Source organism: Podarcis pityusensis, assembly GCF_964106645.2.
Source record: "Podarcis pityusensis genome assembly, chromosome: 1".
Taxonomy (NCBI): Eukaryota; Metazoa; Chordata; class Lepidosauria; order Squamata; family Lacertidae; genus Podarcis; species Podarcis pityusensis.
The window spans coordinates 121,403,724-121,430,374 of record NC_138028.1 but is presented as its reverse complement, the minus strand read 5'-3'; the positions used below and the strand labels follow the sequence as shown (position 1 = coordinate 121,430,374).

Below are 26,651 nucleotides of genomic sequence, written 5' to 3'. Positions count from 1 at the left end.
AATGTTTATTTTAAATAATGCCTCACCCATATTATTTCCCTGCAGGGTCCTATCGGTGAACAAGGCAGTTCTGGGATTCCAGGTCCATTTGGCCCTAGAGTGAGTACACCAGATATGAAAAACAATATGGAAACAATTAGATTTTTTTCCCCCCTGTTGAAAGTTTGCTGTTGTGCAGATGGTGTTTTGTTGATTTCAAAGTAAATGAACTTTGCATGGGGATTACAATGTACTTTCGTTAAGCAAGGTTATTGCTTGAGGCTATTTGTCCTATTCTTTTCCAAAGATAATCTTGGATTTGTCAAAAAAAAAAAAAAAAAAAAAAGTTAGCTTGCAGAGGATCTCAATTTTCAATCCCAAATAAGAAGGTTCTATCCCTCAAGCTTATGGAAATGTTTGGAATTTTTTGTGTACAAAGATGAATGGAATTCAGGGAGCCAATGGTGTGTGCCCTGTGTGCTAATTTGCATATCTTTAATGACCCTTAGTTATGTTTCCCAGTTCACTCTTTACAATATTTTCCCATTACGTCCTTGCATCACTTACACCGCCTCCCTGTTCCTTGCAAGCACAATTCCAGTTTTTAACTTTTTTTTTTTTTGGCATATGAACAAAGCACAGATAGTGGGACAGATTCTGCCCTCAGTTATTCATGCCCTACCTGCTTAGATGCCAGGTTAGATGTTATTTATTTACTTATAGCATTTGTAGGCTGCCCTATAACAAAAAATTCCCAGGGCAGCTTTCAACACGACTCTTTTAGCAACAAAAATAACCATATAATATGATGCAACATGAAACTCAAGAAATGGAGAATAAAAAGGAGATGCAAGGCCAAATTAAACAGTGCCTTATCTCTGTATCTGTGCCTTAAAATACAGAGGTGGAATCTACACACATATATAAAAAAATTCTGAAAATGCTTTTTTGCATTGAATTTTCCATAAGGCTCGCCATCGCCATCTAGTGTCACATTGTATATTGCACTTAAAACACACTTAAAATGTTTTATTTGCAGCTGTATAGCTGAGTCCAGAGATACTTTTTTTTAAAAAAAAAATAGTTTTTATTAAAATTTTCTTGGATTACAGAAGTATGTGCAGTATCTCCATTTTCAGGTTATAGAGTCTTTTCTACAGATCAGTTACATTCGATGCGAGTCATTAATATTGTATACAGTATAAGGTTGGGGTACATAAGATGGAGGAAAAGCCAGAAGTATAACTCTTCAGCTGAAGTGGGTGATTAATGTGCAAATTCCTTCCCAATGCAGGGCCCTCCAGGTCCAGTTGGGCCGTCAGGTAAAGAAGGAAATCCTGGACCACATGGGCCAGTTGGACCTCCTGGTGTAAGAGGAACTTTAGGAGAAGCAGGACCTGAGGTAAACAATGGGAAATTTAGGGAGGGTGGCGGTGGCGGCTTGGGGCTGTACCAGTTTAGGGTTTTGTACAGCATTTACCCCACTACTGGTGCAAAAAGTAAGATAGCTATTGGTAGTAATTTTACTACTGGGAATTTAGTTGCTTTGGAGGGCAAGGGACTTAATAATAATAATAATAATAATAATAATAATAATAATAACAACTTATTATTTATACCCCGCCCATCTGGCTGGGTTTCCCCAGCCACTCTGGGCGGCTTCCAACAAAATATTAAAATACAATAATCTATTAAACATTAAAAGCTTCCCTAAACAGGGCTGCCTTCAAATGTCTTCTAAAAGTCTGGTAGTTGTTTTTCTCTTTGACATCTGATGGGAGGGCATTCCACAGGGCGGGTGCCACTACCGGGAGGCCCTCTGCCTGGTTCCCTGTAACTTGGCTTCTCACGGTGAGAAAACCACCAGAAGGCCCTTGGAGCTGGACCTCAGTGTCCGGGCAGAACGATGGGGGTGGAGACGCTCCTTCAGGTATACTTCCAAAGGAGGAGATTAGTGAAAAAAAGTATGCGCTGTGTTGAAATTAGATCAATTTTGTGGGATATAGCTATTAATGATAAATTAACATGTGCCATCAAGGTAAGATGGGGAATATGCAGAAGAAATGATTCTGAGGAGATATGGAGGGTGTTTGTAGAATTTGTACTGTTAAAATGGAAAGGGGCCAAACTATCGCAAGAGGTGTTGAAATTTTGGGAGGTTGGATAGTTACAATGGAATGGTCTCAATGGTGGGGTGCACATTATTATTCTTATTTATTTATTCTTATTTATTTATGTCAAAAAAAGAATAAAAGGAAATTAGATGAATTTCCACAGTGTTTAACAGCACTGTGTTGAAATTAGATTGATTAGCACCAGATGAAATTAGATTGATTTGTTACAAACTGCTTTGAGTTCTTATGGCAGAAAAGTGAGTTCATTAATTGACAGCACAATCTTCTACATGCCCGATCAACTCTTTGAGCTTAATGGGACTTATTCCCAGGTAAGTGTTCACTGCACATTGTATAGCAGTCTTTCCCAACCTGCTGTTCTCCAGGCGTTTGGGGCTACAACTTTCATCGCCCCAGGCAGCATGGCCATGTTGCGTAGGGTTAGATAGTCTTCAGACCATCATCCCGTGTCAAAGTATTTGTCCAGTTGTTGCTCAGCTGTAACCGTAGTGTTTTCTTGCTGGGACAATGCAATCATCCCTCCTCCATTACTCACAAATCCATTGCAGTTGGGCATGCCAGATCAACGCACCCAGGTGTTGTTTAGCAACGTAGCTAGAATGCTGTCCCTTCATAGCTTGTGACCCAGGCATTTCACTGAGTCATCAGGAGTCTGGTCTCTCTCACTACTTTTACCTTTAGGGTCCACCAGGTGATCCAGGTCCCCCAGGTCCCCCTGGACCTCCAGGTCATCTCACAGCTGCACTTGGGGACATCATGGGACATTATGACGATATGATGCACGATCCACTGCCGGAATTCACAGAAGACGAAGCTGCCCCAGATGACAACAATAAAACAGACCCGGGAGTCCATGCCACACTGAAGTCGCTGAGTAGTCAGATTGAAACAATGCGTAGCCCTGATGGATCTAAGAAACATCCAGCCCGCACCTGTGATGACCTGAGGCTGTGTCATCCATCCAAGAAGAGTGGTACGTGTATGTTTGTCTATGTATGTATGTATGTATGTATGTATGTGTGTCGGCTGTCAGAGTCACTGTTGATGAAGGCAAATATCATAATAATATCATAATAATTTATAATTTATACCCTGCCCACTCTGGGCGGTTTCCAACAGAATATTAAAATACAATAACCTATTAAACATTAAAAGCTTCCCTAAACAGGGCTGCCTTCAGATGTCTTCTAAAAGTCTGGTAGTTGTTTTTCTCTTTGACATCTGGTGGGAGGGTGTTACACAGGGTGGGTGCCACTACTGAGAAGGCCTGGTTCCCTGTAACTTAGTTTCTCACAGTGAGGAAACCGCCAGAAGGCTCTCAGCACTGGACCTCAGTGTCCGGGCAGAACAATGGGGGTGGAGACGCTCCTTCAGGTATACTGGACCGAGGCTGTTTAGGGCTTTAAAGGTCACCACCAACACTTTGAATTGTGCTCGGAAACGTACTGGGAGCCAGTGTAGGTCTTTCAAGACCGGTGTTATATGGTCTCGCGGCCGCTCCCAGTCACCAGTGTAGCTGCCGCATGTATCAACTGATGTAGACTTAAAACTTCTGCAGTCTGCCACAGCACTGAATGGTCTTAGGTCTTAGAAGCACCACCATAGCAATGTCTATCTGCTATGTAGCAGCTGATCCTCTTTCTCTTTACCCTACATGTTCAGTACATCTGTGTCAGAGTGTAGAAGAAACTGGGTTTTAATTAGCCTTTCATATGGGAGCCATAACATAAGAAAATGTGGTGGTCCGCAGGGAGGAAGCAAGCCAGAATCGTGGTCCATAAGACAAGAATGTCTAACAATTGCTAGAGCAGATGAGAAGAGCAAAAATTGCAGTTCACTTCATATCTCTTCATCTAAAATCTAAAAACCCTCTACAATATCTGCTGGAGTGATTTAATACAGTTTCCAAGAAAAACGATTTCCCCTTAAACTTATCAACACAAATTAAGAAAAATTGGTTAACCGTGATGGAGTTATCAAATATTTCCGCCAAATCTCTTGCAGCCTCTTAGAGTAGAGCTTTCCAAATTTTTCATGTTAGTGACATACTTTTTAGACATGCATCATTTCACAAAACAGTAATTCCGTTTTACTGGCAAACTGGAGGTAAACTAACCCCTTTCCAGCGACACACCTACACAGTGCAGCCGACACAGTAACATGTCAAAACACACAGTTTGGAAAGCTCTGTCCTAGAGTCTTCAGAGTGGAATAAGCTTATAAGAATGAATAAATATAATAAAATGAACTGACTCCTGACTTTCCTTCCGCTGCCAGATGGGAGGGGAGAGGTGACTCTCACCATTTCTTCTTCCCCACTGCAAGCCTTCAAACCCTACGAAAATCTGTTCCCTTGGACTGTGGCAGCCTCTGGAACAGTGGAAGGAGCTGCAAAATTCAAGAGTCTTCCATGGGTGGAAAGAAACTTTGAGTTTGTGGGAGACTAAATTGAGATCCAAGCCCATAAATATTAAACTTTATGCAGCCGTATTCAAATATCACCTGAAAAGGTCTGGAGGTCCTTTTCGAGAGCTCCGGAGGGTGGCAACACAAGAACAGACCTCTGCAGTGGCTCCCCATCTGTGGAATGCTCTCCCCAGGGAAGTTCGCCTTGCGCCGTCATTATACACCTTTAGGCGCCAGGCAAAAACGTTGCTTTTTAACCAGGCCTTTGGTTGACCTGATCAACATCCCATACCCTTTTAAAATGTGGCTCTTTTTTTGGGTGGGGGTTATGATTGGGTTATTGCTTTTATTTTTATTTTATATACAGTGGTGCCTCGGATTACAGACGCTTCAGGTTACAGACTTCGCTAACCCAGAAACAGTACCTCAGATTAAGAACTTTACCTCAGGATGAGAACAGAAATCGCGCGGCAGTGGCGTGGCAGTAGCAGGGAGCCCCATTAGCTAAAGTGGTACCTCAGGTTAAGAACAGTTTCAGGTTAAGAACGGACCTCCAGAACGAATTAAGTTCTTAACCTGAGGTACCACTGTACTGTGATCTTTTTATGTGAACCGCTCTTAGACCTCCAGGTATAGGGCGGTATATAAACTCAATTAATAATAAAAATAAAATGGCAACACGGTATAAAACACCAATTTAACCTGTCCTGAGATTGAACTGCTGACAACATGAATGTAGTGTTTGAGGATTACCGTAGTTCAGTTGTTCTCAGGTTTTTGTAAATGGAGCTTTTTCCCTTCCTTCCGCTGACTGTTGAATTCTCTTTCCACACCTTCTCTAAAGATGTCCCATATTCATTTGTTACATTACCACTGGATGACTCATTCTTGAATGGATGATATTGAAGCAGAAGAACTGTAGTATGGTCCTATGCATACTTACTTGGAAACAAGTCCTACTTTGTTCAGTGGGATTTACTTCCAGATGTCTACGCGTTTGCTTGTTGCCTTACAAAACTGGTTTACTCCATTGTATACTTTTAATGGAAGAAAGCTGTGTGCGATAATTATGACCTACTTACTGGACCAGTAACAGCTGGTTTGTCTCGCTTTAAACTTTCCTGTTTGATCTTTGCAGGAGAATATTGGATTGATCCTAATCAGGGTTGTGTGGAAGATGCTATCAAAGTATTCTGCAATTTGGAAACAGGAGAATCGTGTATACCTGCCAACCCAGCTAGCATCCCACGTAAAACGTGGTGGACTAGTAGATCATCTGACCTAAAGCCCGTATGGTATGGACTTGATATGAATAGAGGTTCACAGGTAATTAAAGTTACTTTTTTTGGGGGGGGTATTCACCTCATCATTGTCTTTTGGAGGTTTTTAGAAATGTAATCCATAATGAAAATAATATTATAAATTTAGGTGAGTTGAAAAATTTAGCACATTTAGTTATTAATATGTCTGGTTTTTAATATAGCATTTATTTTATGTATTAGATTTATTGGCAATTTGGCAGCCAAAGCTCTCAGTTTTGCTTGCGAATTAGAACGACAAAAGCAATTTTGTAATGTACAGGAGTAACAAATTGCAGCAATCCAGAATCAAATGCCAGCATAAAAATACGCCTCACCTTAGAGGCCAGCATGAATAATGTCTTTTCCTGGGCCACCACACCTTCCCAAACTTCTGAGAGCAGTGGAACTACTAAGAGGTCCTCCTCTGCCAATTTCAACACCCAAGAAGGAGGGGAGGAAGGAGACAGTTTTTCAGATATTAAATTAAAATTCCTTATACTGTGTAGCAAGCTGTTTCAGTTATACTTCAACTGAATTGCATGGATTTAGGGGAGAAGAGAAGATATTATCTAGAGTTGTGTAAATGAGTTTTTACTTCTTCATACCTCTGCAGTTTGTCTACGGAGATAGTGAGTCACCCAACACTGCTGTCACTCAAATGACTTTCCTCCGTTTGCTGTCCAAAGAAGCTTCTCAGAATATCACCTACCTTTGCAAGAACAGCATAGGGTACATGGATGACCAAGCCAAGAACCTGAAGAAAGCTGTGGTCCTGAAGGCAGCTAATGACCTTGAGATTAAAGCTGAAGGAAACAGCCGCTTTAGATACACTGTCCTTCAAGACAGCTGCAGCGTAAGTTGGCGGGTTTCTTTGTTTTGCATTTTCAGCACTGGGCATTCATAATGAGACATAAAGCAAAATAGGATTTTACTACTAGCTTCTCTCAACAAGAGAATATCCCCAAAGCTTTGGGTTTTGAAATAAGAATTTACAATGCAGGGGGGGAAATGATATCGCAACCAGTTGCACTGTGTAATTTCCAGTCACAGTGAAGGTCCTGTGCACTTAATTGGTCATCACAGCCAGATGGCAGCTGAGCGGAGGGGAAAGCTCAACATACCTTGGGCAGTCACAATGATGCTACACACACCAAAGCCCATAGCAGCTTCTATATACGGTATGAACTGGCAATTTTATCTGCCTGCCAAGAGCCAGCTAAATATAGGAACACAGGGAGCAGCTTTATACAAAGTCAGTCCTTTCCTTCAACTAGCTCAGTACAGTCGTACCTTGGAAGTCAAACGGGATCCGTTCCGGAAGTCCAGTTGACTTCCAAAACGTTCAGAAACCAAAGTGCGGCTTCCGATTGGCTGCTGGAAGTTCCTGCAGCCAATCGGAAGCCGTGGAAGCCCTATCAGATGATCAGCTTCCAAAAATAGTTTGCAAACCGGAGCAGTCACTTCCGGGTTTGTGGTGTTCAGGAGCCAAAACGTCCGAGAACTAAGCTGTTCGAAAACCAAGATACGACTGTATTGTTTACACTGACCGGCAATTTCAGAAATTTGTCTCCCTCTCCCCCAGGGATTTAATCCCCCAGGGATTAAACCTTTTGGGGGCAAAGTGCCCTGTCACTGACCTATAGTCAGGGCTGTTTTCCAGCTGGAACTCACTGGAACTCAGTTCCGGCACCTCTCAGGTGGGTGCCATTGCCATTCTAAGAGAACAAGGGAGGCCCTCATGGTGATTTCTGACACCTCTTTTTCTACAGTCCTTTTGTTGCCGGTGTGTTGTAGCAGCTCTTCTGCACAAACCAGGCCGTCCTTTAACATAGCATATAATCGCACAGACTTTTGTGTACGCCAAATAGCAGGCACTCCTTTTGGGACACGTCTTCTCAGTTCTAAGCTCAGGGCGTATGTATCAGATTGCAGCCCACCTCGGTTGTCGGAGGCCGGATTTAGCTACTGCGAACTACTGATAAGTAGTGATTGTAATAACTAAGGAGGGCTATGGGGGTGTGTCTATGTGCAACAGACTGGAGCTGGTCATAAGAAGAGTCTGCTGGATCAGGCCAAAGGCTCATCTAGTCCAGTATCCTGTTCCCACAGTGGCCAACCAGATGCCTGCAGGGAAACCCTCAAGGAGAATCTAAGCACAAGAACAATCTCCCCTCCTGAGGTTCCCAACAACTGGTATTCAGAAGCCTTGCTGCCTTCAGCTGTGGAGGCAGATCATAATCAACATGGCTAGCGGCCATTGATAGCCATATTGTCCGGGAATGTGTCCAATTCTTTTTTAAAGCCAGACAAGTTAATGGTTGTCACTGTCTCCTGTGCAAGCGAGTTCCATAGTATAACTATGCGCTGTGCAAAGAAGTGCTTTCTTTTTTTCTTTCTTTCCTGAATCTTCACTGCACCCAGCATAAGTAAAGGTAAAGGGACCCCTGACCATTAGGTCCAGTCATGACCGACTCTGGGGTTGCGGCGCTCATCTCGCTTTATTGGCCGAGGGAGCCGGCGTACAGCTTCCGGGCCATGTGGCCAGCATGACTAAGCCGCTTCTGGCGAACCCGAGCAGCACACGGAAACACCGTTTACCTTCCCGCCAGAGGAAGCACTTTGACGTGCTTTCGAACTGCTAGGTTGGCAGGAGCAGGGACCGAGCAACAGGAGCTCACCCCCTAATGGGGATTCGAACCGCTGACCTTCTGATTGGCAAGTCCTAGGCTCTGTGGTTTAACCCACAGTTCCACCCGCGTCCCTTGCAGCCAGAATAGCACATGTTTATTGGCTAGGTAGGCCTAGTTTTCTTCTTGGTTTGCAGAGGATCTGACCAATAGCCTCGAGTCATTTCCCCCCTCTCTTGTTTTCCTTCTCTTGCAGAAACGCAACGGGAACGTGGGCAGCACCGTCTTCGAATACAAAACACAGAATGTGGCACGCTTACCTATAGTCGACATTGCTCCAGTGGACATTGGAAGTGCAGACCAAGAGTTTGGAATAGAGATTGGGCCAGTTTGTTTTGTGTAGTAAAAAAGGAAGGAAAGAAAGAAAAATAAATAAATAAAAAGGGGGGGGGGGAACCATACATATTCACAAGCATTGGGAAACAACAGCAACAAAACACAAGAATTTAGACTGAGTGAAGTTAATCCTGAGACTCTTGAAATAATGGCTGATATTGGAATCAGCATTGTATATAACAGTTCTTTCTAATTCCCTGGCCTGCTTTAGGTTATTTATTTTACTGACTTACATACCTTCAGTCTTAATTGTCCCAAGTCAACTTTTTAATGAAGTAATAGGACTTTAGAAGGACAAATGACCACCCTTTGATGCAAAAATAGCTAACATATGTTTCTTAATTAAAAACAAAACAAAAACATCACCGTCATTATTATTTATACATGGGGTTTCTGCTCAGTTTAAAATGGGTGCAATTCGCATGAAGCAAGTACTCTAAACAGATGGGTATATGTAAGACGGTCAATTGTCCACCAAGTTAAAATTCACTACTGCACCAGTGAGGCGTTGTAGATTATGACACTGATAACTGGTTTGTTAATTCAAATTAATACGTGAAATTGACCCCTGCTCTGAACCACCTATTGGCCTTTACTGATCCCTTAGATTAGCCAAGTCACAGTGCTGTGGTCAAGGAAGAAAAGTCAAATTATCCCTTCTATGTAACTCTTAAAGGTACAGAGGCCCCTCAGTCTCCAGACACAGGAACCCCTAAGGCCACTGGGCCCACCATCTTTAAAGCTCCCTTACCTTTCCATTTCTTTTTTGCTAATAGTACAAAACCACTCCTGTCCTCTTTGCCCTGTGTGAGGTTTCCTCATGTTCCACTTTATCCTTGGACTTCCGTCATTCAACTTCATGATTCTACCACAACTCATTTCCTCAACCCCCTACTTTTCAGTCCATCTCATTTGCTGTTTAGCACCCCACCCCCTATCAATTCTGCACCTGGGTTTGGTAACTCAATGAAATTTCCAATCTCTTGTGGGTTTCCAGTTTGGGGTCATCTTGCTTTAGCATATAGCTCTTCCTGTCCCTCCAGCTCATGTGAGGGATTCCCCCAGCCAATCTGAGATTTCACTTTCGCCACGAAACTTGGAATGTTCAGAATATTCTTTGGGCAATTTCACGCTGTAGAATGTTCTTGAACATCAAGGTAGCTCAATGAAACATTACCAAGAGATTTTACTACCACTGCTGCCACCAATTCCTCCAGTGAATCACACTATGAATTGTAAAGGTGTGGTATACTCTCTGCAAACAGAACATCATTGCTTCAGCTTTGCTCCCAATTTCAATAGTCAACCATAGTAGGTATTCAATATACATTTGGAAGTGTTTTTAACTGATATTCAACTGATATTTAACTGATATTCATGTTCATCCTGCCAGGGCTAATTTCCTTGTTTCTTTAGTTTATGCCCTTCTGAAACAGCATAGAAAATAGGCAAAGGGTGTGAGAGTCTGCAGTTTCCAAATGTTTAAATGCAAATCTGATGCATCCAATTGGCAAAGGTCATTGGAAGCTTGCCAACCATTCATCAGATGCTTTCTGACCACGATGATATTACAAAGACTCGCTTCTTTTGCATTTTTGTCTCACTTCCGTGATGTAAGTAGGGGAAATTAATGTCAGAGTCTATCCTTAGTGCAACAAAGGACTTAAGTTTCCATGAGCTCGTGGTCAACGTTCTTAAGCTAAGCCATTTCAAACATTTGGGAAAATTTGAATCTGTGAAACAGCCTTCTTTCTGCTTTTGTTTGACCCCCAATCAGATACGATCCAAAAGAAGAGTTAGAGATGCAGCTGAAACTCTGCTTCCCGATTTTGAGGCAGCGGCTCCTACTGCCAAAGAAATGATGTAAAGCTAAACAGTGACTTGTCAACTGCTGCAGCAAAATCGGGAACACAAAGCTGTGTACCACCATTTGCAAGTGTGTATAGACATCCCTTTCAGTCCTGGCCACCATTTGTGAACCATCAAGCACTCTGATGAAGGCTATCCTCTGGGATCATAGGGAATAATGCATATCGTGCGTTTATGTACTCTGACACATTGAAGAGAACTGAAGTAGATGATGTACACATTCCTTATGGCTCGAATTCTACAAAATTAAGAACAACACGTGCTACCTAATGTAGTTAGCTTAATGCATAATTCCAATTACTGTTAATATGTCGACGGTTTGGTATTGTTTTACCCCCAAAGTTTCCAATTCAAAATCAGTGGTTGGGATTGGGGTGGTGATTGGTGGTTGGTTGCCTATCTAATGAGCAATCCCCAATGGGCAATTACCTCTTCTAAGTTATAGTCAGTGGATAGAGTTTTGTTGCATTGTGGTCAATATCAAAACTCCCGAATGACTTCATGACATCGGGATTTCCCTACTGCCTCTAGTGTATTGCCCAATTATGTGTGTTGTCATGTATTCCCATATATTAACCCCAAAACCAAGTATTAATATAAATTACTGTTGCTGAGATACACTTTCGCTTAACAACTGGTCATGCATCACCGGAAATTCTGACTTAACTGCCTTGATCAATCAGGGCAAGCAAATGGTCCATCATTTCTTAGCATGAGCTACCTCATCTCTAGAAACTGGGATGCATTTAATAATCTAGTGTTTGTTCTAGATACAACAAGGTGCTATGCTTCTGTTATAATTCCAAGAATGGATATAGGCAGGGCAATATAAGGCAGGGCAATATAATATAATAAAGTAAAATGGTTTTGTTTTTTTTTAATTAAAAAAAGGGAATGGTGCTAAAATGGTGTCTGTAAAATCCTGAGAAAATAAAAGACTGTTGCCATCAACTTATTTTTTTGGTAGAATTTAGTATTAGTTTTCTGGTGTCCGGGAGAAAATGTTATTCTGTGCATTTTTCTCTCTTATGGTTATACCATATACAGAATGCTGTGTACATCAGCATATCTTTTTTACACAGAGCATGTGAATACAGAGGTCCGTTCCTTTCTTGAAGAATTATGCTCTCTCGTTTCTTGTTTTGTTTCTTTTGAAAATAAACACACACAAAAAGAAAGAAAAGCCATACGCATAGCTTTATTCATGTATCTTTGCAAAGCATTTAATTAAATACAAGTTTCTTGTTGAGTAGTGGCTTCCTTTGTCTATAGAGTCCTTCTCACAATATCTATTTCTGGTGGAAGAAAACAGGATTGTATTGTATTTGTGTATGTGTATGTGTGTGATAAGTGAGTGTGCACTATGCCGCCTGTGATTTTTTTTTTAAAAAATGTAGCACCCAAAGTATTTTATAAATTAAATTATAAAGGGGAATTTTTTTTTTTTTTTAGTTATATATGTTTATGACAGTGCTTAAAAACTAAAGGCAAGCAATCTGAATGATTGCCATTGAATGCAAATCTGGAAACTCAGGATTTGACAACTCTGGCTTTGGAACTCTGGAAATTCAATTTTTAAAAATTGTTGCTGAATAAAATATTGTGATAAAATCAGTGTGTCAGTTTAAATTACATGGAATATATCAGGAAAGACACATGAACATCTCCTGAAGTTTGAGAAGGGGAAATTTTTAAATTAGGTTCACATTTAAAGGCAGCCCTTCCCAGTGCAATTTTTCTAGAAAAAGAGGTGCTGGAACTCGCCATGAACACTTCCCAATGGCAATGGCACCCACCTGAGAGGTGCCAGAACTGAGTTCCTGTGAGTTCCCCCTAAAGCCCTGACCCTTCCTAACTTGCATGTCCCAAAACAATATGTGAACCGAAATACAGCCAGCCTTTGGAATTCATATTTCTCCAAATTTTGTAAGGCAGTTCTTTGGCCAGGTAATGCATACAAAAATGCATGTACTGGGGTAAATTGTGCATAGAGATGCATGTATTGGTGCAAATAACATTCCAAATTGTATTATATTAAGTGGGAAATTGCTTTGCAAAAATATGTATATTAGGCCAAATTGCATACAAAAATAGGTTTATTAGGGGAAATTTGCACTAAAATGTTAATGAATCTTTTCAAGGATTTTTAAAACTATCTCAATATTTCTCTAATGGATGTAGAAATGAAGAGAACTGAAATTGAAGGCTGTAAAAATGAGAAACCCAAACTGACAGGTTTTTCCACCCCTACCCACTATAGGAGGAAATCCACAACAGAGTGCAAGATTCAAAGCAAACTGCACTTCTCGAATCAGTGGTTGTAGCATTTCACCTTTAATTGTGCTTATACAGTGGTACCTCAGGTTAAGTACTTAATTTGTTCTGCAGGTCCGTTCTTAACCTGAACCTGTTCTTAACCTGAAGCACCACTTTAGCTAATGGGGCCTCCTGCTGCTGCCGCACCACTACAGCACGATTTCTGTTCTCATCCTGAAGCAAAGTTGTTAACTTGAAGCACTATTTCTGGGTTAGCGGAGTCTGTAACCTGAAGCGCATGTAACACTTTATATACATGTTAGGCTGCAGTCCTAACCTGTGGCTGGCAATTTCAGGGCATGATGGAGGGGGGCCACAAGCACCCCTTGTACCGATAAGAGCCAGAGTGAAAGATAGGTGTGTACAGGGGAAAAAAACTGTACAGCGCACCATCTTGCAGACTGATGTGGTGAAGAGACCAGGATCAAGTCTACTGTGAGAGCAACAGGGCCTGCACAAGATCCCGTTAATCATACGCTGATTCAGTGCCCCACCAGTGTTTCAGGGGGCTCACTGGCTACCATTGGTGGGGACATCTCTGGCAGTAGTGTATGCCCACCGTTTGGGTGAGCACAGTGGTGCACAGACCATTTGAATGGCAATGCCTATTAACTTTGTGGGGGACCCTCAAATATTTCATGGGGGGAGGGTGAAGGGACCTCAGCTCCTAGGAGTTGGCTTCTCTGCTGCTGGTGGAGCTTGGTAAACCTTTGTTGAGGGATACTTCCGATTCATCCAAACACCTTCCAGCATGGTGGATAATAGCTTAAGATTGTCCTGCTCATTACATGCTATAATCTGAAATATTTGAAGGTTCACACTGGGCATTCTAGCCAAAAAACAGTGCAAAGAAGATACAGGCAATATGGTTCAAGAGGCTATTGTTGAGACTCCTAGTATAAGATCTAACATGATCTGGAGTCTGTGCTTGCAGTTCTGTAACCAGCAGGGAGAAGTCTTCAGGACTTGCCGTAGTATTTACACAACATTGCCTTGTCAAATGTTAGGTTCAATTCCTATTCATGATTCAGTAGCAACAGGCTTCTGAAAATGCAAGGATCGATGAAATGACAAATGGACAGGGAGAACAGAAATATACAAAGCAATCCTAAGTGAGGTCTAAGGTAAGGGAGCCCTGGACGGTTAAGTCCAGTCAAAGGTGACTATGGGTTTGTGGCACTCATTTTGCTTTCAGGCTGAGGGAGCTGGCGTTTGTCCACAGACAACTTTCCAGGTGATGTAGCCAGCATGACTAAACTGTTTCTGGTGCAACGGAACGCCATGATGGAAACCAGAGCGCACAGAAATGCCATTTACCTTCCTGCCACAGCGGTATCTATTTATTGACTTGCACTGGTGGGCTTTCGAACTGAAGGTTGGCAGGAACTGGGACAGAGTGACGGGAGTTCACCCCGTCATGGGGATTCAAACTGCCGACCTTCTGATATGCAAGCCCAAGAGGCTCAGTGGTTTAGACCAAAGTGCCACCCTTGTCCCTTTGTGGTCTAAGAGGAGCAAAGTGGTGAATCAACTGTCACATCCAAAGCCCACAGTATTATTTTTCTCATAGTGTTTTGCTATACTGGTTCCAGACTGGCATAGATAAGGCCCGATCAGGAAAGCACCAAAAGAGGCACATGACATCCCCACAGTTTTAAAATGCTGATTTAGGCTGTAGCAGTAATGATACCTCAATCTAACTGTGCTTTCTAAACCTTGGTACCCAGTGTAACAAGACTGATGTGGTGGCAGAGAGAGTACTTTTTTCTGTTTTGCAGAATCCAGTGCCTTGATTAAAACGGTTGTGCTGCAGCAATGGATCCCTTTGATGTGTGGTATGGGGTACTTTCAAATGATGGAGGCCCAATTATAAAAAAAGCAGCCCCTTCTGAACTCTAGTGCAGCTGTGCTGAATGTGCCTAGTGAAGGGAAAGAGAAAATCTTTCTAGACAGAGGATGAGCATAATGCAAGTTCCATGTTCTGCCTTCCTGTTGTATTGCAAGTAACCTGCCTCACCCTGTTCTGGAAATCAGGATCACAAAGAACAGGCAAGCCACTATAGTAAACTCTGCAGTACAATGGAGATGAAAAGTCGCTGGGCCAGTGTTTGTGGTTTCACGCTGAGCCCACTCTCAAGTGAAAGATCATGCCTCGAGCATCCAAAGATGTCTTTCCACAAGGTGAAGAACCTAGAAAGGAGTATGTATGCAAGGCAAGACATGCCTGTGTGAAAGGAGAATTTTGCAGCATTTCAGCAGAGGCGCCACCTTGGACCAAAGATGGAGAGGCCAGTGGTGGATGCCTGAGACGTCTCTCACACACAACCTGTGTCATGTGCATGTTGTCAGGAGGAGGCAAGTCATTGGGAGGAGGTCTTGCCCAGCACTTTGCAGCTTCAGTGGCCTTGGCTCCTCCTCTCTTGCGCTCAGGAGGAGCCTGACTGTGATGCTGTGTCATGCTCAGCTTGGCGGTTCGGTCTCCTCCCCCTCCTAAAGCTGAGCTAGACGGACCAATGGAATGACTTGTTTTGAGGCAGCTTCCTATGAGAAATATCGCATGATCACAGTGCCAATTGGCCCCATTGTTCTGGGCCTACTAGCACAGGCCTCCACCCTTTTATGAGAGAGTACCTAACTTGAAGAAACATTGTAAGAAGATTTATATGGATTTCTAGCCTTTCTACCAACTTTCTCTTTGGGGATTGGAGCCCTCATTTATGTCAGAGATCATGCTGAGGAGGAATGCACTGAGGAGGAATGGTAGGAGCCTCCCCCTCCCCCTGGTTCTGACCAGGATCCTGAATCTTCCCAGGAGCAGGAGAACAGTATAGATTTGGAATAGCGGTTTGCAGAGGGACATAGTTCAGAAGGCAGAAGCTGGGAAATACTGGATGGGGAACAGCTAGGAGAAGATGTGCTGGGAGAGAGAGAGTTAACAGATTCACTGTCTCTGTAAAACATTCATCCGCTCAGCCCAAGGTCAAGAAGAGCTGATAAGGTGGCAGCACCAAAAGCACAGTGGTTACGAGATCAGGTTACAAAACGTGGTAGTGACGTGGGTGACTAGGGAGGAAGTGGGTGGAACCCTTAATTGGGAGCTCCGTAATTCCTAGGACAGGAATCCTTTGTTCTCTTGCTGTGCTCATTAAAGATTTCTAACTGGTAAGAAGACTCCTTTCCTTTGTTCTGCTTTGTTGTTGTTGTTTAGTCGTTTAGTTGTGTCTGACTCTTCGTGACCCCATGGACCAGAGCACGCCAGGCACTCCTGTCTTCCACTGCCTCCCGCAGTTTGGTCAAACTCATGTTCATAGCTTCGAGAGCACTGTCCAACCATCTCATCCTCTGTCATCCCCTTCTCCTTGTGCCCTCCATCTTTCCCAACATCAGGGTCTTTTCCAGGGAGTCTTCTCTTCTCATGAGGTGGCCAAAGTATTGGAGCCTCAGCTTCACAATCTGTCCTTCCAGGGCTGATTTCCTTAAGAATGGATAGGTTTGATCTTCTTGCAGTCCATGGGACTCTCAAGAGTCTCCTCCAGCACCATAATTCAAAAGCATCAATTCTTCAGCGATTGGCCTTCTTTATGGTCCAGCTCTCACTTCCATACATCACTACTGGGAAAACCATAGCTTTAACTATACGGACCTTTGTTGGCAAGGTGATGTCTCTGCTTTTTAAGATGCTGTCTAGATTTGTCATTGCTTTTCTCCCAAGAAAGAGGCGTCTTTTAATTTCATGACTGCTGTTCTACTGCCGGGGGGGGGGGGGGGAGGAAGCTGATTCCCTGAAGCCTGACAATTTATATCTTTTGCAATGGACCCTCTGAAACTCTTCCTAATAACCAGGAGTTCTCTCTCTAGTTACAACTCACCTAGCAAACATGGCCAGTAGTCAGGGATGATGGAAGCTATAGTCCAGCAGCACCTAAAAGGCCAAAGGTTAACTGCCTCTGCTTTAGGGTGTGAACATGCCAGGGGCAGCATGTTCCTTTGCACTGCTTGAGGTGAAACGAGGAGTGCTGCCCTACCCTGCCACTGCCACATGTCCCGCCACCACTATAGCTGCTGCTGCTACCACTACCCGCTTTGCTGCCACCGAGCCCCCTGCTGCATGTACCGCTGGTGGAGGAGCACCACTGCCATTGGCGCCGATTTCAGGTGAACTCTCACCCAGCGTGGACACGGACCTGCCCAAAATCAATGTCGATGGCGGTGCCTCTTCTCCATCACTGGGGGTGTGTGTGATAGGGCAGTGGGGAGCCGATGAGAGTGCTACCTGGGAGGCTTCTGCTGCCCAAGGCAGAGACCTGACCCTGCCTAATGCTGGAGCATGTGTGAATATGTCAGTGTAGATTCTTGGGAGAAAGGGGAGTTGGCTGTGGAAACAATATAAACGGATGCCTTCCCAAGTGCCCATGTGTAGCAGCATCCGTCCAAGCACCGCCGAAGAATATTGATAAAAGAATTGTTTTCATTCTCTCAAGAAACTCCTCTTCATTGCAAAAGGTATGTTGCATTGATAGGCTACGTTAAAACAGTTTCATAAAGTGTTGATGGATTTGTGGGATTATGAGAAATCTTTGCCTGAGTTGAAGATGAGAAATGTGTGGAAGAATTTGCGACCAGAAAGAGGAGTAGACACAAGAAGACTGGAAGAAATTTAAAGAATATTTAGCTAAATATTGTAATATGAGATAATTAGAATGTACTTGGAGTAACAATTAGGTTTGAGATTAGAATAAGAATATGTAGTAGTAAGCACTAAGGATTAGAATACTAATGAAGGAGAAGAGGTTAGTATATGAAAGGAGTTAATAGAAGAAGAGTTTAGATTTGATATCCCACTTTATCACTACCTGAAGGAGTCTCAAAGCGGCTAGCATTCTCCTTTCCCTTCCTCCCCCACAACAAACACTCTGTGAGGTGAGTGGGGCTGAGAGACTTCAGAGAAGTGTGACTAGCCCAAGGTCACCCAGCAGCTGCGTGTGGAGGAGCGGAGACGCGAACCCGATTTCCCAGATTACGAGTCTATTGCTCCTAGCCACTACACCACACTGGCTCTCCAGAATCTTCTAATATTATTAGAAATATGAATTTGAAGAACTGTTACATAAGTGATATAATGAAATTCAGTTAGAAGGGATTAGAGGAAGTCAGTTAACAGTGTTATAAAAATTAGGTATCTGAAGAAGCAATTGTTTTTTGTGTTTAGTTTTTTGTATTGAAATGTGTTTTTTATTTGTTGTGTGTTTTGTAATGTTATTTTTGTTATAAATGTGGGAAATTAATAAAAAAAAATGGAAAAAAGAGAGAACTGTGTGGTATCTCAGGCCAGGCCTGTTGGCACCTGGTCACATAGTCAGGCACTTGCCTTGTTGACGGACCAGTAGCACTTGCTTGCTCCTACTCCAGCTTCTCTGTTCATGGTGTGTCACGTGAGTGAAATGAATAAAAACCCAGCAATAAAAGATAATGGGAGAGGGTTCACCTCAGCAAAATATCTGTCAAAATTACAAATACTTAAATACAGACGGTTCTTTACCCTCGCTAGATTCAACGTGCTGCCATCTGCCTTATGGCAGGGCAGATTCGAGGGTAAATCATACATGGAACGAGTCTGCCCCTGTGGCTTGATGGAGGTAGAAACTGTCTCTCATACCTTGTTACACTGTGGTTTCTACGGCGATATACACTCTGCATTTATCATCCCTGCTATGCAAAAATCTCCAAATGGATCCAAACTCCAATGTCTAAAATCCCTGGTAGAGGACAGGGATCCAGAGTTCATGCTAAGGATGGCCAAATTCTGCGTGACTGCCGTAAAACCTAGGGAACAAGCTGTGCTACCGTAATGACTAAGGCCTTAAGTGACAATTTTAGGTTATATTTTAGTGCTTAAGATTTAACTTATATATTTTTAACTGCTGCTATATCTGTATTGCCCCTGTTATACCCAACTGCAAATTCAAATGTATCCCTATTGTGTTTTATGACTTCCGTGATATTGTATGTGAGCTGGAACCGGTCTGTGACCGAAATTAATAAATTCTGTTCAGTTCACGGTTTTGCCGCCACTTCTGGTTCCTTGGTTGGTGGAGGCAACACCTCACCTCCTCCACACCCAGCACACCTCTCACTCCACCAGCAGCAGACTTTGATAGAGGGAAGGGGCAGGAGGACAAATGAGAGCATCTGTAGCTTGCCTGTTGTCCATGGCATGGAGGTAGGGTCATGATGACACAGCATGGACCACACAAAACTGATGCCTGCCCTGTCTCGGGAAGTGGCGGTGTTATGAATGCATGTCCTCCAACATTTCTGTTGCTGCGGCTACCACCCAGGAGGACTCCCCTGCTCAGCACCTGAGGGCCCGAGTCTGGCCACTCAACACCTGGCCTAGGGCAGGGCCTGATGGGCTCTATAAAGGACTGCTGCTGCTACTGCCGCTGCCACTGCCGCTGCTGGGTAGAGAGGGCTCCTTTTTGTTTTTGTTTTTTGTTTAAATTGCTGTTATTTTTTACCTATGTCATTTTAAACTGTGATATTAATGTTGTATTCTTAGTTTTAGATTTTGATTTATGTGGAAATGGTTTCCCATTTGGTTGTGTATTTTTTTATGTGGTTTATTTATTGTTTATGACTTTTGTAATTTTGTAAATCTTGTTATGCTGTAAGCCGCCTTGAGCATTGCTTTTTAACTGTGGAAAGGTGGCATGCAAATAAAAAAATGATGATGATTTCTCAGATGAAAATAGGGACATTTATCACTCCTCCCCAACTGCTTTCAACCATCCTAAGGAAACCCCTTAATATATATTATATTGTGTTGTGTTGTGTTGTATTATTTTTTCTTTGGTAGATTTATAAAAAGAAAACCACACACCAGTAAATAACTGCAGGATTAGACATGGATGCACAAAGCATTTTTAAAAAAATAGAAATTAAGATATGGAACAACAGCCACGTGGATGCTATTGGCCCAGAGTTGGAAAGATGTCAAAGTCCCTAGCAGAGAAGAGTGGCAAGCCATGACTATGCTGAGATGGCAAAGCTGACGGGAAACCTCAGGAAACCAAGAGGATACAAACTTTATAAAAGAATGGGAAAAATTTGTAAGTTATTTAGGAGACCACTGTAAGCAGATGGAAACAAGAGCAGGATTTTGACTCACTTGTAGTGTAAAAAGCATTATGGACAATATGGTTTGATATTAAAAAAAACTGGAGTACGGACTAATATGCAGTTGTAGATGTTCAAAATAAGACTCCATGGATGGGATGGGGGGAAGTCTTGGGATCCAGTATGACTTTATTGATGTGTGTTTATTTGTACTCTTTATTAGTAAAATGAATAAAATGTCTTGAAAAAAGAAATTGAAAAGAAATTAAGACTCCTTGTGCTCTGCTTCACCTTTCTTCCCTCCAAGGCTGGCCCTGCCCTCTGCCTACCTCTTGGAGCTGGCATGTCATACAAGGCTGGCTCTTGGTGGTTGTTGCCTCCCCTCCTCCTTGCTTACTCTCCAGCAGCCACTATGAGCTGCCCAAGGAAGGAGGCCATCAGTGGAGGCCATGGAGAGGCCACGGGATGCTCCCTCGCAGTCGCAGCCTGTGCTGGCTATCACTGATGGAAGTTGGAGCTCAAGACATTTGGAGTGTATCAGGTTGGGAAAGGCTGATCTAGGTAGTGTAGCACCTGCCTCAACACAAAATATATTCCTTTGAAAGGAAATTGTGCCAACTGGCAGCTGAATGTTTTTAAGCCTGCAAGAATTATGTTCTTTTTCAAGAGCAACGATAACGCTTCCCTTCAAATCCCTCCCCTTTGGCCGTTATCTGCTCCCATCTTTAGCCAAATGATATCTAAATACCAGGGCTGTCTTAAGCATATGCGGCGTCAGGGTGCAAAGATCCGCTCAACACCCCTTCCAGTTGCCTAGTCCCAGGCATGCAGGTGGGCGGAGGCAGCCGGCCGCCTCAGTGTCTCGCTGGCTCGGTCGCCCCTGAACTCACGGCACAGAGCCTCCCCTCCCGCAGCAGCAGAGCCCGCTGTGGCACTCTGACCAATGGGCGGGCTCTTCCCCGGACTCAACTCTCGGGCCCTGGACTCTCGGCCTGGTGCCCCTGAGAGCCTGGCGCCCGGGTGCCCTGCACCCCTAGCGCCTATGGGTAAGACGGCCCTGCTAAATACATGAAGCTGCATTTGCTCCCTTTCCGCCCCCACTATTCTCTCTCTGCTCCACCCCGCTCCTCAGTTGAAATGTAGATTGTAAAATTCCTTTTTGGAGATCTTGCCTAGTTTGCTGTGCTCCTCTGTAAAATGCCATTGACCTGGATGGTACTGAAGAAATAAATGATCATTATGCTAAATTCATTGTTGATGAAACCTACAGAAAGAGATTTATCTAGCAAAACACATAAACTGCAATGCTAGAGTTTTATTACAATATTTTATTATGTGTCTCTGTAAGGAAAAGACCAACAACCATATAAAAGCTTACAAAGATGGTTAACCTCCAACACTATAAATGTGTTAATGTGACAAAAGAAGCTCACGATTTTGCATCTTTATTGACTTTTACAGAGGGAAGGAAGAAAAGCCCTCAGCAATGGCCTACCGACAATACGACTTTTGATGAGAGACATTTACAATTGTTGTCAAGCCTTGATGTTTTAACGCAAGCCAATAAACCTGGCTCACAGATTTAGAAGTGGAAAAAAATCACACAACTAGCACCATCACATTAATCTTTTTACACTTCCCTAATTTTAGTGGTCTTGACCAGCAATGACAGGAAAGTATAGGAGCACCCGGTAAAAAAAATAAATCAAAAAAATCACACAATGCAGTCCAGCAATAAAATTATATTAGTCTGTTGACACTAGGGGCATTCACTTCTTCAGATGGACTGTACTCTGTTCATCAATAATCAGTACAGAAACAAAACCACCTGACCAGATGTATTCATTGGTTCCAACATCTTTTGAGTTGGTTCTCTTGGTGTGAATCATCAAACTCATCCCAGTTTCTGTCCATGTTGAGGTAGTTGAAACGGGGAATTCTCTCTAGCTTTATGAACTGCATCTTATATTGGAGGGCAAACTTGGATGCTGGAATCCATCAGTGCTTGATTGATGGGCAAGCATTCAATTATAATTACAGTTTTGCTGTACTGAGTGTTGAGGTTGTAATGTAGCACCATGGAGATACTGTTGGAAGGTTTTTTTTTTCAATTTTGGTGAAAGAAACAGCAGAAGGGATTTTGTTGCATGTCGTGTAAAGAGCAAAATAAGAAAATGGCATTTTTTATGTCAATTTATCTCTTTCCTCCCTCTCTCCAGAATTTTTTTTGCAAATAAATAACTGGGATACAGTTGATTTGACTCTTAATAGCTGACAAGGTTAAGACAAGAAGAGCAAAGATGGGAGTGTGAATTTGTTTGTTGGGGTTCGGAATGAGCATGATTCTCGGGTTTATAAGAAGCAAACCGGGCCAATGTCCACACCAAATTCTTGATTGGGAGCGCCAATGTCGAAGGGTGCGATATCTATCACCGGCAACCGCATTGTCTTGCGTGTTCTGTACTCAAAGACGGTTCGACCCCATTCATCAGTGTGTTTCTGTGAAATGCAAAGCAGAAAGTGATTTTTAAAAGGTTTGATTAGCGACACTTTGGATTAATATCTATCAGGCTCTTCCATGGTGAAGGAGGAAGTATGAATGACCCATCGTGATTCTTCTCCCCAGACTTCTGAGTCATATGTGAGGGATAAATGCATATTATTATTATTATTATTATTATTAGCAGTAGTATTAATCAGCAGCAAGTAGAATTCAGAGCATACTGCCTTTGATAAAGGATCCATCCTGACTTGCAGCCATTGATAGCCTTGCTATTCCCATTGATAGCCTTATTCATCAGTCCAATCTGAGCTGGGAGTAGCTCACTGGTCACTGGTCATCCAGTGAAGAGGATGAGATGTCTGTACATAACTATATGTGTGGAAGCTTGAATCAAAGTTTCCACCACCCTGCTAGCAAGCATTGCCCCAAAGTTTTACTTTCCTGTTCCACTTCTCACTCTTGTGATCGGCCCCTCTATAGTCAGCTAGGGAAAATGCTAAAGTTCTTCTGCACTATAAAATCCAATCGAAAGATATAACTACAAATTTAAGGCTCTTTAAAATGCACAAGATTAGGAGTGAAAATAGGAGGTTTGCAAAACTGAAATTTCATAATGGAACAATGAACCGAATCTCAATTTTGTTTTGCAATGTTTACTTACAGTACAGCCATCTTCCAGGACAGTGTATGTGAACTTGCTGTTTCCTTCTGCCTTGATTTCGCTGTCGGTAGAACTCATCATCTTCAGGGCTCTCTTTACATTCCCGCTGGCCTCGTCCATGTAAGCTATACTGTTTTTGCAGTGATAGGTGATATTCTGAGATGCTCGGCTAGAAAGAATTCTGAGGAAGGCCAGCTGAACATCTGCAACTTCTTCTGGAAGATCTGGGTCTCCGTAGCTGAACTGTGGGGCAAACACAAAAGGCTTGTTTGTTGTAGACGGTTGTAGACGGCATAGGCAGTCCATGCATCAAAACCAAAGCCATGCTGGGCTCTTGCCGTGAGGTTGGAAGAGCTTTCCCCAGTTTTTAAAGACCACCACCCCATCACCACCATTGGAAACAATGGAGAGGAAATAAAAGTGAAGAAAAGATACCAGCTCCAGCTGGCAAAGGTTGTTTCCTGATTATTATTTTTTTTTGGGGGGGGGGTCTTTCCAATCAATGCCTTCCCCCAGTACATCCCCCTTTTAAATTCAAGCGTATAAATTTGGAAATATATATAGATATCCATGCACGTAACATTATATTTTAAAATATTTTTAAAAATCAGCATTAGCAATGCAAGAAACATCTGATAAAAATGGCAAGAGCCATGGAAGTTGCTATGGTAGTTGGGAGAGAAGACAATTGTGTTTTTCATTCAATTAGAAATGGATCCAGAGTTGCTTCTTTCTTGAGAAGCAATTTAATTACACTCTCAAGTCAAGGTTTGCTTGACCAAATATTAATAATATTAATGATAACAACAACAACAATTTATACCCTGTCCATCTGGCTGGGTTTCTCCAGCCACTCTGGGTGGCTCCCAACAGAATATTAAAAACACGATAAAGCATCAAACATTAAAAACTTCCCTAAACAGGGTTGCCTTCAGATGCCTTCTAAAAGTCAGATAGTTGTTTATCTCCTTGATATCTGATGGGAGGGTGTTCCACAGGGCTGGTGCCACTACCGAGAAGGCCCTCTGCCTGGTTCCCTGTAACCTCACTTCTCACAGTGAGGGAACCGCCAGAAGGCCCTCGGAGCTGGACCTCAGTGTCCGGGCTGAACGATGGGGTGGAGACGCATCATTCTTCTTACCTGGAAGCCTCCATTCATAGACTCTCCAAACCAAATATGTTTCTTTTCGGGTCCTGGGCTTGTCCACCAGTTCTTCTTTGGAACACTCATAGGATTAGCACTGATGCACGTCTCCCCAGTTTCCATATTGCAGTATACTTTAATGGCGTCCAATTTGCAACCTTGGTTGGGATCGATCCAGTATTCCCCTAAAGTGACAAAGCAAAAGGGCATTCTTTAACCTGGGATTAGATTCTTCCTTACACTGGATGCCAAAGGCTTCTGCTGCCTTGTGGGGTTACTTTGGGAAGAATACAAACCTAAACGATAATATTACTCTACACTTGTATGCTCTTAACGTTTGCTGGGTCATATTTAGTACTGTTAATCTTTACACTTCCTTCAAAGTCTAATTCAACTGAATAACAGCTACACATTCCCCCGACACATTTCTTCATTATCAGGAACATCAAGCACTTTGGTAATAATAATAATAATAATAATAATAATAATAATAATACCCCGCCAATCTGACTGGGTTGAGCCAGCCACTCTGGGCAGTTTCCAGCATATAGAGAAACAGAATAAAACATTAAAGTTATAGGTTATAGTTATATAGTATAGTTATAGGATCCCAAGCCCTATTATTTCCACAATTTGCCTGCAATCCAGCCCTGAAACTATTCCAGACTTGGAGCTAATGTAGTTCATTGCCTCCTGTTGTGGCTAAGTGCAGGAATCAGCCACTAGCCGATCCCTCCTTCTCCCCTCTTCATGGAAATATATAATATGATTACACTGAGCATTACATTGTGCAGCATCATTTGCTGTCATTGATTAAGAAATGCATAGTGTACCAAAGGAGCACCACATTTTATATTACTAGTCTTTACCAGAAAGAGAGGGAAAAGAGATCTATGGGGCAGTTCTGTGTCCCTCGCGATGCCCGGTTCGTTTCTTGAGACTGCATATTTCTCACTGACTTCTCTATGACCTGGATCAGAAGAGAAATGAACATACCACTCTTCAGTTCAGGATGGCAGAACTTCAGATCTCTGCAGTTCCGAGCTGGGTTCTTCCGTGATCCATCGGGGCTAACGATGTTTTCGATTTGGTTGTTGATTGACTTCAGCGAAGTTAAAATATCGCTCATGGCTATTTTGTCCTCATCCGGCTGGTCTCTGTAGTAGGATGGTCCTTTTTCAAGGTTCTCTGGGCCACCACCTCCGCAGCACGGACCAGGAGCTCCAGGTTGACCAGGAGGCCCTGGAGGACCACCATGACCCGCAGGACCCTAGAAAATAAAACAAGCCCCGCCCATAACTCAAAAATGCACATGTACATTAGTTCACTTGTACACTCAAAGAAAAGGACCAGTCAGTGTTACTGGCACTTTTAGCCTTGTGCTGCAAGACACCAGGCTCATAATCTCCACCGAGGGTTGGACTCAATATTTATCCTTTGGTCAAGCTTTTCTTTGATCTGGTCTTGTATGTGGCTATTTCAGTGGCGCTTGGTGATTTTTTGAAATAGTTGAATAGTTAGGGCTAGCATGTGAAGGTGATGGGGGGCGGGATGAGTGTCGCACCTCCCTCCCTAAACCAGGCAGAAGCTTCCCAGGCTTTGGAAAGAAGGCACTAGGCTTTAATGCTTTAATACTCTTATTTACTGGGAACATTTAGGGGACTAGCTTAGTTCCCCTATTCCACTAACCACATGACACTGGACTATTTAGATAGGAAAGGTTTCAGGCTAGTCCTCTCCCCAGTGATATTTCCGTCCATAACTGTGCCTTGTTATATAATAATAATAATAATAATAATAATAATAATAATAATAATAATTTATCTGGCTGGGTTTCTCCAGCCACTCTAGGCAGCTTCCAACAGAATATTAAAATACAATAACCTATTAAACATTAAAAGCTTCCCTAAACAGGGCTGCCTTCAGATGTCTTCTAAAAGTCTGGTAGTTGTTTTTCTCTTTGACATCTAGTGGGAAGGCATTCCACAGGGCGGGTGCCACTACTGAGAAGGCCCTCTGCCTGGTTTCCTGTAACTTGGCTTCTCGCAGTGAGGGAACCACCAGAAGGTCCTCAGCACTGGACCTCAGCGTCCGGGCAGAACGATGGAGGTGGAGATGCTCCTTCAGGTATACAGGACTGAGGCCGTTTAGGGCTTTAAAGGTCAGCACCAACACTTTGACTTGTGCTCGGAAATGTA

At 42.9% G+C, this 26,651-nt stretch overlaps 2 protein-coding genes across 3 annotated transcripts in view; one reads left to right on the top strand and one right to left on the bottom strand.

Annotated features, from left to right (window-relative positions):
* The window catches only part of COL5A2 (collagen type V alpha 2 chain), a 208,390-nt gene extending 196,066 nt beyond the window's left edge, over positions 1-12,324 (top strand). The window contains exons 53-58 of the mRNA XM_081023312.1: positions 46-99; positions 1,274-1,381; positions 2,796-3,087; positions 5,659-5,846; positions 6,435-6,674; positions 8,705-12,324. Of these exons, the coding sequence (XP_080879438.1) occupies positions 46-99; positions 1,274-1,381; positions 2,796-3,087; positions 5,659-5,846; positions 6,435-6,674; positions 8,705-8,851 (1,029 nt within the window). The 3' untranslated portion in view covers positions 8,852-12,324. The remainder of the gene's footprint in view (positions 1-45; positions 100-1,273; positions 1,382-2,795; positions 3,088-5,658; positions 5,847-6,434; positions 6,675-8,704) is intronic.
* Positions 12,325-21,458: 9,134 nt separating this feature from the next.
* COL3A1 (collagen type III alpha 1 chain) overlaps positions 21,459-26,651 on the bottom strand; it is a 93,874-nt gene continuing 88,681 nt past the window's right edge. For both annotated transcript variants that reach the window (XM_081023358.1, XM_081023359.1), the window contains 4 exons: positions 25,450-25,723; positions 24,451-24,638; positions 23,310-23,552; positions 21,459-22,644 (listed from right to left, as the gene is read on the bottom strand). In XM_081023358.1, the coding sequence (XP_080879484.1) occupies positions 22,498-22,644; positions 23,310-23,552; positions 24,451-24,638; positions 25,450-25,723 (852 nt within the window). In that variant the 3' untranslated portion in view covers positions 21,459-22,497. The remainder of the gene's footprint in view (positions 22,645-23,309; positions 23,553-24,450; positions 24,639-25,449; positions 25,724-26,651) is intronic.